The sequence below is a fragment of the Emydura macquarii genome, unplaced genomic scaffold (genome assembly GCF_026122565.2).
Source record: "Emydura macquarii macquarii isolate MOO-44397 ecotype Brisbane River unplaced genomic scaffold, CSIRO-AGI_Emac_v2 contig_2948, whole genome shotgun sequence".
In the NCBI taxonomy this organism is placed as follows: Eukaryota; Metazoa; Chordata; order Testudines; family Chelidae; genus Emydura; species Emydura macquarii.
In genome coordinates, this window is record NW_027133085.1 from 4,474,862 (window position 1) to 4,492,472 (window position 17,611).

General features: G+C 41.7%; 1 protein-coding gene across 1 annotated transcript in view; it reads right to left on the minus strand.

Moving 5' to 3' along the window:
• Positions 1-1,382, minus strand: part of CEP72 (centrosomal protein 72) — a 44,160-nt gene extending 42,778 nt beyond the window's left edge. Inside the window, exon 1 of the mRNA XM_067569843.1 lies at positions 1,322-1,382. Coding sequence (XP_067425944.1) covers positions 1,322-1,382 — 61 coding nt within the window. The remainder of the gene's footprint in view (positions 1-1,321) is intronic.
• Between the last annotated feature and the right edge of the window lie 16,229 nt (positions 1,383-17,611).

A 17,611-nucleotide genomic window follows, 5' to 3' on the forward strand; every position in this document is an offset into this window, starting at 1 on the left:
TAGCACACCAAATTACCTCATGTTCTTGATACTCATAGTACTTCTTAAGACATGTTTTCTGTAGGGATCTTTCAATGATAACCCACTTTAGGAAAAAGTGCATTGGAAAATACAAAGAAAGATATCTGTATGTCTTTGAGTGTGGATCTGCACTTAGTCATTCAATGTGCTATGTTTGATCCAAGCTAGTCTAATTAGGATTGCTCAAACCAGCAACTGATCCTTCTCTAATTTCATATAGCATCAAATGCCCAGATACTATACCAAACAAAGAAAAAAAAAATCAAGCTGAGTACAGTAGTGTGATTGGAAGTGAAGTGCAGAAAGGTGCTTTTACTGCCTAATGGGCCTACTTCTTACATACTCATCTATCAATTCTGATTTTGTAGAGTTTTAATTCACTTTGCACAGGAATAAATAACTATGCTTTGCAAAGAAATGGAAGACCAACCTCACCATGGCATGAACCACTACAGCTGCTGGGCTATATACTGCTCTGAGAGATACAGTGGTGTAAAACAGAGTAGAACATTTTAATTTTACTGGAGTTACTCTGGATTAAAATTAGTTTAAATGAGAGCAACATTGGACTCTGAGGGTACATCTAGACATCACTTAAACTCCCAGAGCTAACCCACATCAGCTGAGTTGGACTCATGAGGCTCAGGCTGCAAAAATTGCTGTGCGGATGTTTAGACTCAGGCCCGACATAGCAACAGGTGTGCAGCCACCACAACCAGGCACCAGAGGTGGAGACGGGCACAGGCCTGTGCCGGGCGAAGCCGTCAAGTGCCACCAGAAGGGCGGGGCGTTGCAGCCAGGCTGCCGGTATCCAACATGGCCCTGGTGAGGGGCCTCCATCCCATGCTGCATCCCTGCTAAGCTGGTGCTAGAGGGTATCTGATCAAGCACCGGTCCCAGCAGCTAGCAGCAAAGCCGAGGGGAGGGACAGGAGGGTGCAAGACACCTGCAGCCTGTCCTCACACCGCCACGCGCGCAGGCGCAGCAGCTCCTGACTAGCGCGCGCAGCGAGGTAGCTCAGCCCCCGCAACAATGACCCGCTCCGCCCCGCCCCAGATTGATGTCCATCATCTCCTCCCATTGGTCCGCGGTCTCGGGGAGGGGGCGGGACCCCTGCAGAAGCTCCGCCTTTTGTTTACCAGCCCCTGAGCCCGCCTCGTGCGCCGCCGGATTAACTGTTTTAACCGCCAGCGAGGGGCGGGGACAGTTGCTGCCTCCATCTCCAGTTTCCTACCCCCCGGCGACCATCCCTGCCACCCCCTCCCCGAGGGGCAGCGCCGCCGGGAGGGTGGCTGGTTACCGAGGTTCTGGTGCCGCAGATTGACTCTCTCCCGAATTGCCTCCTCCGTCAGCGCCGCCATCGCTTTCAAACACTGCGCATGCGCCGGGCCCTGACATGCCCATGCTCCTCCCCGGCCTGAAGGGCCAACCAGACACGGCGTGGGGGCGGGGCTTCCGCGGGAAGCGCGAGCGGCGCCGGCTGACCCCTTATAAGTGGCTGCTGGGTGGGGGAGGGGTGTAGTCGTCACGGGCCCACTCACCCAGCCAGCCAGGCTGAAGCCAGCAGCACCTAAAGTGCCCGGGTCGCGGCCTGCTCCTCGAGGAGGGGGAGCTGCATCGTGATGTGCTTCCATCCCCGTCTTTGCAGGCTGGTGTCTCGGGGAGGGGGCTGCCCGTGGGCCTCACCGACGTCTCCTCGGGCCTGGCACCCGGGCTTTAGCGAGGAGGGGGATGTGGGTCACCTACGCGGGCAGCCTGTGGCCCACGAGCCCTGCTGTGGTTGCCCCTGGTTGATTTCAGTGGGCTTTGGTTCAGGATCTCAATGTGCGGCAGACTCTCCCTCATTCACCTCTGAGCAGGCCCGTAGACCTGAACCTCACCTCCCGCGCCACGCTGCTTCTCTTGTTGGCTCTCTGGACATTGAATTTTTTTTTTCCATACAGGGAGCAAGGCGACCCCTAGATACAGATTGCTGATACTTTTCATTATAAATGTTTTGTAACCATGCGTTGAAGAGCTCTTGCATCTTACAATTTGCAATTGGACTTTGAAAATTGGCCGGGATATAGTGCTGGTGTTAGGAATATGCCTTTTGCTGGCCCTTATGAAAATCAATTCAGTTAGAAACTATAAACAATTGCCAATGCTAGTCTGTTTTTCTTCACTAGAGCTTCCTAGAGGCTGGTGGGTAAATCCTGCTAGAAAGCACTGTATTTTTATTTCATGCTTGCTGAGGAGAGTACTTCAGAGAACAACAAAAAAAAATCCAACAAAAATTCCAAATCCAAAATGGAAGCCCAGCTAAAAGCAGAGATTGGGTTGGAAAAATAACTGTCCTGCATCTGGACCTCTAAATACCCTTGTATGGGGAGATATAAGATTAACTTTTTCTCAGAATAGCTCACTCCTGCCCATTAAACAATTTTGCCCTTGAACAATTTTTATATTAAAAATAAATTTCTATTCTTTATAACAATAGGTAGTGATAAGTTACCAAAGCATAATTTTTACAAAATAATACTTCCTTTCCTCTGTCTCTTAGGTCTCTTGGTCACAAGGTCTTAGATGATGCAATGTCACAGTTAAGAGTACACATTTCACAAAATAGACTGACTAAAAATGTAGACTTTTATTAAATATGAGATAGGTCAAACATCCCAAATACATCTATTAAAAAGAAAACTCTAGTGATTCCAAAGATTAAATGAGCTTTTACTGTAAAACATATTACTGAGGTTTATCAAATTCAGTATTCAGCCTCATATGGAACAATGCAAAGTTTAAATTGACAGTACAGACAAATACTAAAAACTTGTCAATGCAAAGACAAATATACAGAGTTACAGATTTAATTTCTACTAGCAAATTTGTTCCATTTCTTACACAAAATGTTTCTTGTCCATATCACATAAATTATATATATAATAAATTTAAATTTTTTCCTTATAAATTCTATAACAGCAATTAAACAAATGTCTCATTAAAAGATTTTCCTAAGAAGTTTGGTATTAGACACCTTTTGGGCAACATACACAAATGGCTTAGCACATTGCACTACTCACTAACAAGATATGTAAGGTAATTTGGAAGCATATCTTATTGATTGAAGAAGATTGAGAAGAAATATAGCAGAACATTCAGTTCATTATCTTTACAATTTTCCACAAGAAAATCTTAAATAGATATTACTTACTGGGTACCAGACTATCAAAATTAGCTCAGGTTTACCTACTCAAAGTAAACTGTGGAACTGCTACCACCATCAGCTAAAAACTCTCCCACATAATATTTTTCTTGTCCTAAATTACAAAAATACTGGAGTAGTATATGCAAAGGTAACAATTCTGAACACATTTCTATGTCTCCTGGTCTATATACTAGAGTTAGTAGATGAACTAAGTCTTTCAACATATGCCAAGAAATGGGTACTAGTATGTCTGTTAGTAGCAAGATCAGAAAGTCTCATAAAATGGAAATTTAACACACCTTTAGTATATTTGGAATGGCTAAAAGAATTGTCAAAATACAACTTGGGTGGAGGAAAAAAACTTTACATCAGCAACAAAATGAGAAAAAAATAGTGTCATATGGATGTAGTGATGTAATTGTGCATAATATAGCTCATGCATAATGTCATTCTAAACAAAATTAAGATTTTTGCAATAGGCTTTTCCTTTATTAAAAATAAAATAATAAAGGAAAAGAAAACAGAAGCTAAAAGCAAAAACCCAATAATATTGTCTATTTGCATTCCTGTACCCTTCCTGTTGTCCTGAAATACAATGGGCTTCATTCTCCATTGGCTTGTACTCCCTGCATCTTTATTCATTTTAATGAGATAGTACTAAGTGTGAATCAGTGCAGAATTTTGCCCTCTGTCTTCCTGCCTTTTGATACGCTCTTGCATTTTTTAACAGTCTTGTTCACTAACCTTTGTAAATGATTTCCTAAAACATTTTCTGTTGACACTAGAGAAAGATAAGCTATCTAAGATGTAATTAGCTATGGAATATTTCTTACGAGAGACGTATTTTAACTTTGGACTGCATTGATTTTGATTTGACTCTGGAACAATATGATTGTGATTCACCATATTTTGTTCATGATCTATGAATTCAGTACAGTTGAATGCTTATTAACCTTACTTTGTTGAATACCTCAGGTGAAGTTCAGTTTTACTAAATTCTAATTTTGAACAACAGGTTTAGTCTCAGGTTTAGGGAGATGAGATTTTGAAATCTTCTAAATTGTTACTTGATCAAATTTTTAATTTCATTGCAAAAGAAAAACGGTGTGTGATAGTCTTGAAGTAGGTAGCCTAAGAACCTGTCTACACTTACCTCTGAGATTCGGTGGCAGTCAATGGGAGTTACGCAAACTATGCAAAAAACGTGCGTAACTCCCGTCAACTTCTGTGTTTCTCTTCTGCGCGCCGTCTTCACTGCACTGCACTGATGGGAACTGCGTTTCCGTCGACGCAGCGCTACGCCACTTGTGAAGGTCAATTTCTGGATTGACTGAGCAGGTCTTCACTGACCACTCAGTCGATCCAGAGAAATCGATCTGATGGCGGTGACTTTGCCACCGTCAGTGAAGTCATAGCCTTAGTATCAGCACTCCTTTCCTTCCCTCTCTAAACAATGGTGTTAAGTGAAATTAGACTTACTGAACTTTGATTGCTAGAACAGCTCTTTTATTCTTTTTAAGACTGATACTACATTTGTTTTTTTCAGAAGTAGTTGCCCAATATTCAGTAAGGATTTAATCCAGCTCTCACTGGTCTCAATGGGAGATTTTTGCAGACTTTAATAGGAGTTGGATCATTTTCTAAATTATGGTTCAGTTCTGCTGCCTGTTGATAAAATAAAGGTAGAGAGGCTAGTGCTGAGCGCTCAGCTTTTTCTCAGTACAAGCAGAAAAATAAGCTTCCTTATAAGGCTAGATCTTGTTCTGATTAAATTCAACAGGAGCAGGATTGGGCCCATAGTGTGGAGGTGTGTACTGAACTAAGTAACACGAGTAAAACTTTATGTTCTCACCGAAATAAGCCCTGGTGCAGTGTGTGGTGAGAGGCCATGGTCAGAACACTGTGTCTTAAAGTATAATTATGTTAATGCAGAAATGTATGTATAACAGCCTTTTTCCTTATTTCAAGGTACTCCTGAGGCATACTCTGTAGAATATTTACCTGAATGTGGAATAGCTAACCTTAAGAAAAAGTGAGAGAGGGATGCTATCAGAGGGACAGCTACAGACAAAAAATGCTTCCAGTCACCCTCATGCAACAGTAGTTCTTCATAGCCAACTGCTCTGGCTCTAGGCCAGGGGTGTCAAACTAATTTGCTATGGCGGGCCAGATTTGAATTAAATGTACTTCAAGTGGGCCAGACATACCATAAATCGAAATACTAGGCACAACCATTTTTATATAGTATTATATTTCATTTGCTAGATATCAGCAATATAAAAACTGCAGTAAATTCACTTCTACAACAACTACTATTTTACGATTAAAAGAATCGATTAATGATTCAGATTTATAGTACTGCGCGATGCCCCAAGATCGCACTGTCCCTCTCCCACTTTTTGGAGCACTGTGTCTCATGCACGCAGCGCTTCACATGCTGCCACCAGAGTACACAGATCTCGTGGCAGCACACGACGCCGTGAGATCTTGCAGCGTTGTACCCTCTGGCGGTGGCGTGCGCTGCTGCATGATCTCTCAGCGTTGTACTCTCTGGCAGCAGTGCGCGACGCCGCGAGATGTCCAGACCAAAAAGGTTGTTGGGCTGAATCCAGCCCGCGGGCTGGATGTTTGACACCCCTGCTCTTGGCAGTTCTCTCTCAACTTTCACTACACCTTTGCAGAATTGAGCCCTTCTTCAGATAATACCCTTATCACCGTGGGATACCTATCATTTGAATCCAAATGCTGATGTGTATATATTTAGTTTCTCCAGGACTTCCTTTACCTGCTTTTTACTAACAGATATCTTAAAGATCTTAATTACTTAGTGATTATCCTTTCACCTTCATTGTTATAAAAGACCTTTTAAAAAAAAGCCCTTTTCATTTATTAATGTCTGCCTATTTGCTTTATATATCTGTAAACTCTTCTTAAACATTTTGGGTCTGATTCCCCTCTCATTTACGTTGGTTTTATACCACTATAGGCAGTTTTGTTTTCCCCAGGAATTGAAATTAGAGGGGAGTGTTCAAATTTACAAGGGGGAGAGAGGTTGGAAAACAACTAAATTGGCAACAGAAAAAACAGCACCACAGTTAGGCTCACTAACCGTATGATTTATTGTCTGTCAGAAGACACCGTGCAGCACATTAATTAGTCACAGTGCCAAATGCTATTAACACCAGCTGTATAGCATTGTTCACTCATCCTGCCATTTTGCCATATTTTCCCTGCAATCCTTAACTTGTTCTTTATATTCTTCTATTTCTTATTTTATCTCCTGCTTCACCCATCCAACCACCATGGTCTGTTGTTCTTTGATTTGTTGCATCTTCCTCCAAGGCAGGGACCATGTCTACTTATACTTTGGGTCAGATTCTTTGTTCTTTTCTGGCTGCCTTGTGTCACAATGGTCATTCAGAGTTGCCCTAAAGCCAATTTAACCAGCCACTTCCTCTGTGTAGGCCTAACCAGACACTGTCCAACCCCCATATGGGGCTGACCCCATAATTTGAGAAAGATTCTTTCCAATCAATATCAAGGAAAAATACAGGAATCCCTGCCATAGAGAGCTTTCAGAAACATGTACATTCCATTCTATTCTGGAGATGTCAGATGTGTTCGTTAGAATATAATGTTCTCCTGCTTGATAGAACTATACTAATATGTTTTTTTAGTAAACATCTCTGGATTTCTTAATGCCTTTTATGCTGTGTGGTCCTTTTTAGACAATCAACAGGAATGTCTGCTGCACTTAAATGCTACATACTTTAGAAAGTGTGCATGAACCCCTGCCAGACCTTAAAACAGGCTTAGAACACTGATCTGAAACCTAAAGTACTCAGAAGAAATCTTTCTTTCCCTAATTTGGAAAAAAATATTTAGAAATAAATCTTTTTTTATCTGTTATAATGGTTAAAATGTAAACAGGACTGGAAGGTCTTTGGTACAGACAAACCTCACAGCGGAGAACTTATGGCCTAAGACTGGATGATCAAACAATATAGAGATTGAATGGATAAAAACTGAAATCTAGGTTCCTGGGGATTTGCTTCAAAGAGGTACCTATGTCTTATGAGCAAATGAAAAATAATTATCCACTAGCAAAAACTGATTTATAAAATCATTATTTATAGTTATGAACAAACATACAGCTTATAAATCAGATGCAGTAGCAGAATCTTAAGAGATTTTCAGCCAGCTCCTCAACTTGTATATATCAGGGTAGCTTCCATAAAGCTATGCCAATTAATGCCAGCTGAGGAGCTAGATGTTTAATTCTTAATTGTTCCATATAAATGCTTGATTTTGATCACTACATCTAATGGGGTGAAAAGTTGGAGATGAATGGAGAATGAGGGGCTGAGAGTTAAATGAAGAACAGTGGAATTTCTTATGGGAGAACACTATGAAAGCCTTAAAAATAATGAGAATTAAACTGATTAGTTTCTGACTTCAGCCCAGAGCATATAATATTACCAGGGTAACGGAAACTTACAGAAGGGATGTCCAAATTTTACTAGTTATGCCAACAAGCAGTTCACAAGTGATGCCATGTGACATCATATCTGTCCTCAGGTTGTTCCTCTACGGAATTTTGCATTTCAAGAATTTTTGCAGGAACAAACTGAAGCTACTCTTAAGCTGGCTCTTCTTGGATGGATCTTTGATGTCAAAGCTTTCCTCAGCACACAGAACAAAACATTACTGAACCTAGTGTTAACCACTGTCAGTTATGTTGCAATAAGATATTAGAAATTAAATGTTTGTGGGGGAAGAATGTTAAAATTGTTAACAAATGCAATGAATTACAAAACATTGTGAAATACCATGTGAATCATACCCCAAACTTTCTCTTTTTGATTGATGATAATTTTAAAAATCTGTTAATTAACTTAGGCTATGTGAATAATATATGGTGTGCCCAGGCACCAAACACAATCAGAAAAATTTCTCACAGATTCTGGAAATGGATATATTTTACTCCAGTAACTTCTTGTCATCAATCAGTTAAAAATATAGCAGAGTATTCTGCAATTAACTCTACCCCAGATGGTTCTATTGACATTTTATAAGATGCAGCAAAATTGGTTCGGAAAGTCAAATTGGAAAGCATCAGAAACCAAATGAACTTCCAAAAGAACTTTCAAAATTAGGGCTAGATTCTGTCTCTTATTTCATGAATAGTCCCATACACTTTAATGCAGCATACCTGGTAGTGGTTAACAATAGGCTCAAATAAATGTTGCGTTGTGTACTAATGAAGTCACTGACTTTAGTGGGACTACTCACTGAGTAAATTACTACTCAGTGTGAGCAAAGATGGCAGAATCTGGTCTTTGGGGGGGAAAATAACATCGGTACAGTGGTTAAATTATTTGTAAAGGCATCAAAAAAAGTATAAGGGAAAGTAAAAATTCTTTTGATGACTACAGTTCAGAAACACTTCTTAGACCTAGACAATATTTCTTTGAACATGGAGACTGAGTCCATAGACTACAAATAGAAGTGCTGTATAAGCAATAAAAGAATCAGTTGCATCCACTAAGAACATAGAAGGCCATTTAATTCATGACCTTGATGAAATACATAAAATATTTGCCAACATCTACAATGGGCTTTATACCATATTTTGCAATTAATTGAAGATAACTCACTGGGTGAAAAATATGTTTAAGAAATAATTAAACCAACTGTGGAAGAAATTGATAAGGCATTATTTAAAACTCTTATTATATAAGACAAAATAGGAGAATCAAGAACAATGAATCTAATAGCACTTGATTCTGTGTCCACTAAAGTCAATGGCAAAGCTGCCTTTGAATTCAATGATACAATGATTAGACCCATAATGACTAGGGTCTGATTGCTTTGGTGTTTTCAAAGTACATAAATATTTATTTTCCCCAAATTAGCTCTTTTATTTAATAAACTTATCAGGACATTAAATTGCCTATTTTGGCAAAACATCCATTCCTGTTATTTTAAACCCCGAAAAAATCCAATTCTTTCCCCTTCATTCTGCCTGATTTCTTTACGAAATGTTGATAGAAATCTATCACCTACCACAGAATTTTAGCCATTTGAATGTATAATTTACTATCAAAATTAATTTATGCAACTCAATCAGGCCTTAATAAGGGATAGCATACCTTAAAAATGATAAAAAATATAGGAACTGTACATTTACTTGGACTGACCAAGACAAATTAAATTTCATACTGGTACCTCTAAACAAAGAAAAAACATTTGATTGAGTTGAATGGAGCTTCCTTAAACAAGTTTTTAATTAGGTCCATGAGAGGAATTCTCAAGTTTTTTCATAGTATGGAAGACATTTTAATAGAGATAGTATAGTGGACAGCTCTCCTCCCATTCATGAACACATGATTTCCTTAGAGCAACTACAGTAAATTGTTTTAATGGAACATTTATGTTAGGCAAGTAGTTTATGTATTTCTTACTCTCTTTTAATACAATTTATCAGCTGGAAATGAAGAGAAGCTGGCATCATGTATGACCATCTATTTGTTCACAAACAGCAATTGCTGTGGAGTCCACCATTGGAAACTCAAGATATTAAAATACAGGTAATATTGAAGTATAAAATAGGACTGTATTCAGATGGTATTTTCTCAATATGGTCATGTCCTTGCAGTTGCCTGCCTGAGGTTATCTTAACTGAATGTAGTTGATAGGGACTAAAAACTAAAAATCAGTATTGCAAAATCAGAAATCTTGACCATTATTATGTCATCCACAAAGAGCCATATCCTGTTGTGCTTTAACTGTCACTGACTTCCATGGAAGATTTTTTATCGTGAGAATTTGGCACAGAAAAATACGTACTCTTAAATAGACTAATAAAAACATAAATAAGATACCTAGGTTTTAGGTGGTAGAAGATTTCCCCTGAAATAATAACATTTGAACTGATTTGCTTGAAGTGGAGAATGTTGTATATTCTTTGGGGTGAGAGATTTTAGGAACCGAAGTTAATATGCTACCTAAGTTGGATTCACTTTTCCAAATTCTGTGAGTTTGACTGTAAATGAGGGGCACTCCTAGAAAGTTTTCACATGGTACACTCAACTGAACCACTTTCATTTAAACTTAGCATGGTGTCTACACATACACTTTATTATCTTAAACTAGACAAAACCCCCTCATGTCCACTCTCCCAGGACTCCTTGACACCCCTCTCCAAACCGGCTCCCCCATGCAGGTGCTCACTGCAGCTCCCCATACTCGTAGCAGGTTTTGAGGCTGTTGCTGAGCGAATTGTGCATACAGAGCAGACGGGACATGGGCTGCTGAAAGCGGAGCAAGGTCAAGCAGGCCCCCAGGGAGGACCCCTGCTAAAGTAGCTGGCCCCATGGCAGCAGTGAGGACAAGCAGCACTGCCTGTCCCACTGCTCACTCAGGTTTGGCCCTGTGGCCCTCTGTCATGATGGAGTGGCCAGCAGTGCTCCTTCTTGCTGCTGGTGTGGGGCCAGCCTCTGCAGCAGTACCTGAACCAGACCAGCCAAAGCTATGCCCCTCCCAAAGAACAGGGTCCCAGTCACATACCTGGGTTGCCTATGCCATAATCTGGCCCTCCCAATGGTACACACCATGTGTAATGAGGGTATGGCAATGAGCACCACGCCTATAGATTGAATGTTACATGATAGCAAAAATATTTAATAAATATTAATAAAGATGGTTGTAACGCATACACACAATAGGGCACAATTAAGGTTGCATTATTATGTAGCTCCTGTAGAGAGGTGCACTCCACAGAACTGATCTGCAGTCTTGGCAGAAGGATTTTTCTCCCCTGTGGAGACCCCCAGCACCCAGCCAAGATACTTGAACTAAGCACTGTGGACTCTGGGGGTGGATTTACCTCTCAGTGGAAGAAATGTACTTTCCATTTGTTAGTAGTTTTTCATTATAACCCAAGTTTTGTTTACACAAATTAAAATCTGAACTAACTGTATCGATTTGGATTTGCCTCAATTTACATCAGTCCAAATGAGAGAAGAATCAGGTCTTATTTAACTGGCACAAGGATAACACCAAAATAAAGTACGTAAATACTCTCATTAGTCAGGGGAAGGGGAAGGGAGGAAGAAACCAGTGTATTTATGGGGAAGGAGGGTGTGGAGATGAGATGAAATTGGCTATATATGAAACAGAAAACCTCCAGAGTTGGTTAAATATGAATATCAAAGCTGCCTGGCCTAAATATCTTGCCCATTTATAATGAGGCCAAGATCTATGGCCTGGCTTGAGAAGTGTGATTATAACATCTGGGACTCCATGGCAAAGTTTAAGAACTCGTTGCCGCAGGAATCTAGGCAAGAGTTCTCTGCTCTGATAGAGGATGGGAAGACCGTTGCCAGAGCTGTTAGGGAGAATTACTATGCTAAACAAATTAATCCCCTTAAAATCAAGTTTCGACCCTGCTTGATCTGGTCACTAGAGTAGCTTATTTGTAATGACTCCAATCCCACAGAAATGTAGTAAAACCAAACAAGGATTTATTGTAAGGGGGAAGACCGTATTACTACAGAAATAAGGGTGCTCGGCAGTTAACAAAGGTCTGGTATCAAACCTGGGCCCTTTACCATTAAACATAAAACTGAGGCCATGGGATAAATGGTCTCTACTTTGCGGTTGACCGTCTTCCAATAGGGTGCTGACACCTACCATCAGGCATAGAGGCTCCCCTCTGGACCAGCACCAGGAAAACAGATGCCAAAAAGGATACCAAGATGGTAAGTATATCTTCTTCTCCTCGGGAATACCAGGGAACATGGCTCAATAAACGCAGATGACAGAGAGTCGTCTCCTTTGGAAGGGGTGGCTTCCATGCTGCTACTCAGGCCGACAACCCAGAGGTGGGGTTGTTGCCTAGTTCTTAAAGTCCTGGAACAGCCAATCACAGGGCTTCCTTTTCCTGTCTCTGCACAGAATTCTAAAATGTGTGTACCCAGCATGCGTTGCACCACTATGTGCACATGGCCCTATCCCTTAACTTATAACATCTTATCAATGGAACAAACTGTGAACTGACTAAGATGAGATTAATGAGAGACTGTGGACCTAGTCATGCTCTTTCCCCCCATTACACCTGTGTGAGGTGTCAGATCCGCCGGGAAGAGTTAAACGAGGAAAAGCCCAGCTCACTAGTGGCTGATTGGGAGAGGACCTCTTGAGCTAGCTCATGTGAAGGAAGGACTGGGTGGGACCAGAGTCTAACCAGAGACTCCTAAATGTCAGAGCCCCCTTGGGGCAGATAGGCCTGGTGTAGGATCTTTTGTTCTTCGTAACTAGTTTGGTTCCCCTTTTTGGGTATCTGCAAGAGAGTCAGCCTAGGAAGAGACTGTTGGAAAGGCCTAGTTGCAGGTCCAGGTAGGAAGCAACCCAGGGATACAACAGAGGAGCTAACTAAATAGACCTTCCGTTCTCTGTTTCAGAGTCTCTGGAGACCAGAATACAGGTGGCCTGGGTTTCCTTACCTCCTCTCCCACCTTGGGTGGTGGTGCAAGGATCCTGGAGTCAAGGATTTGAAAGACTACAAAGCCTGAAGTTGGGCCGAAGCTCTGGTGTGGTGCTTCCAGACTACCGATGTTGTTACAAATATGTTCCGAGGGCTGATTGAACCAAATCCTCACTTAGACCCACGGCCAATGTGCCTGGTCATACCCCAGGTAATATCAAATGAACAGCTTAAAATTTATTTTAGGCTGACCCAAAGTGTTTGTTCCAAAGACTGCGACCTCTATCATTCACTCGTCTAATTAGGACATTCACGATATTATTCTGATAAGGAAATGGGTTTATTTATGAAATGAGAATTAGAACCAACTTTAACCTTCATCGGCATAAGCCTAGACCCAATGCATAATCCAGGAGACTAACAATTAAATGTTTATCACTCACAACAGGAACACATAGGGATGAATGGACGGATGCTGGGACCAACGGTGGAACTCAGGAACACAGGATCAGGAATACAGGAACACCAATGGACTCCAGGACCCAGGTGAGTTATCTTCTTTCTTCCCTTCTTTCCCTCAGCTGGTGGATACACACACAACTGACTGCCACTACAACAGACAGCATGAAGCTTCGGGGTTGTAAAACCTTTATAGCTTGTTTTTCCGCCGTTTTGCACACAGCCCTTAGCCCTTGGTGCACACGCTACTCTTTTATGCACACGGCACCTTAGATTTCTGCACCAGACACTCTAATTCTTTGCACTCAGCCCTTTGAGCCCCAAAGGTCACACAGGGGTCACATATAACTGACAACTAACAATCAGGTTTCTTACAGGGTAACAATGTGTTGGACTCAGTTTATCTCTAAAGGGATGGGACTAAAAGTGACCAGGTCAGAGGTCAGGACAGGGACCTGTCAGCAGAGGTAACAAAAGAGAAAAGGCTGCTATGCCATGCCCAACCATGAGGAGGCCTGCCTATGGTAAGGAGACTCTTTCATCCCCTCATGTCTGCAGAGCTAACCTTCCAAATGTGAACCAGCTATAACTGATGCAGTGATGCCTGATTGAGTCTATAGACAGCTTGAAACAATTAAATGAAATGAACTCTCCTCTTTGTTATTAATCTTAGTGGAGTGCCATCTCTAAAGGCCAATGATGACATTGGAGTGTCAACATTAATGTTTTCCTTGATGATCCTTTCAGCAGATGGAATGGGGGCAGGAGGTGGGAGTGAAGCACATTGGTTTGGGAGTTGCTATGGGAAAGGAAATGCAGAGAAAACAATAGTTGAGACTCACAGTAACAGAGAAGGGGGAGAGATAAGGAGAATGGCCAAAGACGAGAAACAAAAAGGGCCAAAATAGCAGTTCCCCAAAATGGGCAGATATTCTTACTGAGCGCTGAACAAATAATAAGTAACTAACCATTTAGTTACAATATAAAAACCTCATTCTTGATCTCTGGGCAAACCTCTATATATTTCACTGTGTATTGTGTGAAGTACTTAGTTCTGAGTTTATAACCTGACCTAAAAACCATAATTAAATATGGAAGTTGTCCCTATCCAAAATGAGTCTGATACCTCTGATTTAGCACCTGTCATATAGCCATACAGATACCTAAGCCTTGGATTAGAGCTGGGCGGGAATTTTGTGACAAAATGTTTTTTTTTGTCAGAAAACACGTTTGTTGAAACTAAAACTTTTTTCAGGAAAAGGTTTCAGTTTCATGAAACTTTTGTTGGGAAGGTTTCTTAGGTATAGGCTGAAATTTCTGGTAAACCATGGACGTGAAAGAAACCCCTCCTGTTAGCATCCCACTCCCCTAGAATAGCTAATAGCTTAATGGTTAAGGTATTCAGCTGTGATGTGGGAGATCTGTATTCAGGTCTCTGCTCTGCCTGTTTTGGAGCAACAGCTTGAACCGAGCTCTCCCATATTGCCTGTCAGTGTCCTAACCACAGTGGCTTTTGGCCATTCTGGGGTGGGTCTCTCGTTTTTGTGAAAAATTTCCAAAGGTCTCGGTTGCATCTGATGTGAAATAGAAAGGGTTTTGAAATCTTAAACTTTTCCCAGGGTGGGAAAACTCTTTCCTGCTTCACACATGGCTGGTCCCAGTTATGATGCTGTTGTGTGTAACACTCAACAGACTTGAGTTATGCAACTAGAAAAGGTCTCTTGTCCCAAGCCCATAGGCGTCAGAGTACAGACTGATTGAACATTAATTAGGTGAAAAGGAAATGCCAAAACCTTTCTACAGCCAGATGTGCAACACCCATAATGCACGTGTGCACACACAAAAAATAACAAACATAGCCAGAGGAAGATTTTAGATTTTGGTGGACAGTGATTCACAGGAACTCATGACAGGAAGATTTTATCCAAAAAGTATGGCTTGTCTGGGATAGAATGGACCAAATAGAATATATAACCAAACTGATCTGCACATGTATACATGCAAATTCAGAGTTGCTATTCCATGCATTAAATGGTTAAAGAGTCTTTTATCCAAAGTCTTTTTTATGGTTCTTGGCAAAGTAACACAGTAATCATAGTTGTTAGAATAATGCAGGTTTTGAAAGAAAGGGAGTGAATCAAAACTTTGTTATTATGTGAAGCAAGCACAGGATAAAGTATTTGGATGTTCTGCCAGTTTTATAAAGATTCTCTTTAAATTTAGTTTAAAAATAATAACAGCATTTGTAGCAGAGGCTGTTTACACTACTTTTATTAGGATTTTACAACAAACGTATACATGTCAAAAAGGCTACTATAAATTAAAATTGGCACTATAATTTCAGTGCATCAGGATTTTGTATTTAATGTATTCAATGTGCAGCTCTGTTCAAGACACACAAATATTTTTCAAAGCACTATACAAACACTCTTTCTCTCAATACTTTGTAGTACTATTTGTAGTACTATTTGTTTGTATAGATAGGGAAACTAAGACAAAAAGAGAAAAGGCCAAAAGTCAATATTACCTGTGGGATTTAGAAGATCAACATTGGACTTAGAACTAGAAATTCTTAAATGGCCTAGTGGATAGATCTGTGGACTGGGGAACCTGGATTCTGTTCCTGTCTCTACCACTGCCTGCTGGTGACCTTGTGAAGTCACTTCACCTGTCAGTGCCTTAGTTTCCCATCTGTAAAAGGGCAATAATAATGTTTACCTTCTTCATAAAGCTCTTTGAGATTTACTAATGAAAAATGATATATAAGAGGTAGTTATTTTTATTTTTGAATCTTGAATCATTACATTCTTGGTTAAGATAATAAGGTCTGATTCATTTCTCCTGCATCTGGTGTAGTGGCTTATACCAGGGCTACCAGAGCAAAATATGTATAAAATGCTACCATTCTGGCTTGGTAGTGTTACATGCCCACTTTACACATTTCTGTGAATGACTACAGAAGGTAATAAGTCATAGTGAATCAGGTCCTATGTAATTTGCTAAAAGACACAGTAAATTAGTGGTAAAATCCAGATTATAAAGTTGCATACCTCATTCCATGGTCTGTGCTTGATTCTGTAAACCACACTGCTTCTCAGTGAAGCCCAGTTGTTGGGAAAACTGACTTTCTTGCATAGAAGACTTTCTGTATCACCTTCTACAGATCATCTCAAATGTGAATAAGGACATAGACACTGGCAATGAAGCTTCTTGTCCTGTAGCTGTCTATCTGGATACTAGTATCCATTATCATCTCCCCTAAGAAGTGAGCAGCTAATTCTGTGGCATTGCTATGCTTTCTGGGATAATTCAGCTGAACAAAAGAACAATTATTTAGAGAAGGCTTTCAATTTTGTGTTGAGGGCTGTTTAGAAAAGCTGTTGGGGAGACCCACCCATCCCAGATGCAGTACAGTATGCTGAAAGGTTATGTGTATATTCTTATCAGAAAACAAAGAGAAATATTGGTAGTTTATAGGTAATCCTGCATAGAAAAGCTCACTAGGCCTAGTTCTGTTTTATGCCAGTGTATCTCCATTGAATTAGTGGAATTATTCCTGATTTACTCCTGATCATAAGACCTTGAGCAGCAAACTTCCACATAGCATCTGTAGAAGCTTGTAGCCAGCCACATTTCATCATAAGACATTTTGCAGTCTGAGCACAAAATATGTCTCCAAGATGGTGGTCCTTAAACATTTGACCACTGTGCCCCCCTTCACCCCTGCCTGCCTCCCCCCAGCTAGGGCAGGGAGTGGGGCCATGGTCAGTCCAAGGCTGTGGCTGGGAGCCAGACCACGGTCAGGGGGCTGTGGTTGGGGCTGGGGGCCAAGACTGTCCCCGGCAACTGGGAGCCAGGTGACGAGGCCGCAGGCTGAGGCAGGGGCTGGGTGCCGTGGCTGTCCGGGTTGGGGAGTGGAGACCAGGCTCTGCAGCCAGGGGTCGGGCTCTGCGGCCGCCAGGGGACGGGACGTGCAGTCTGGGTGCTATGGCTGGGATCTGGGCTCTGTGGCTGCTGGGGGAAGGGGAGCTGAGGCTGGGCACTGCAGCAGAGGCCGGGGCCGGGCGCTGCAGTCAGGGGGAGTGGGGCTTGAGGCCAGGGCCGGGTTCTGCGGCCAGAGGGCAGGGTGAGGCCAGGTGCCATGGCCAGGAGTGGATGCCAGAGGCGAGGGCCGTGGCCGGGCCCGGAGCAGAGCTTGGAGCAGAGCGGGGCTGGGCGGTGCTTCCTTTCCGCCCCCATGGGGACAGGACCGGCCACAGCCGGGCCCCCCAGGGGGTGCCCCACACACACTGAAGACCTCTGCTCTAAGGATTACCACTATGGTGCTGTGTACTTGATACTGTTCCTTGGAGTAGGAGCATACATGTTCACCAGATACTGCCTAACCACACCTTTTTTAAACAGCAGATTGCACCTCTGGATTGTTGTGGTTCATATCCTAGATGTAAGGAGGCAGT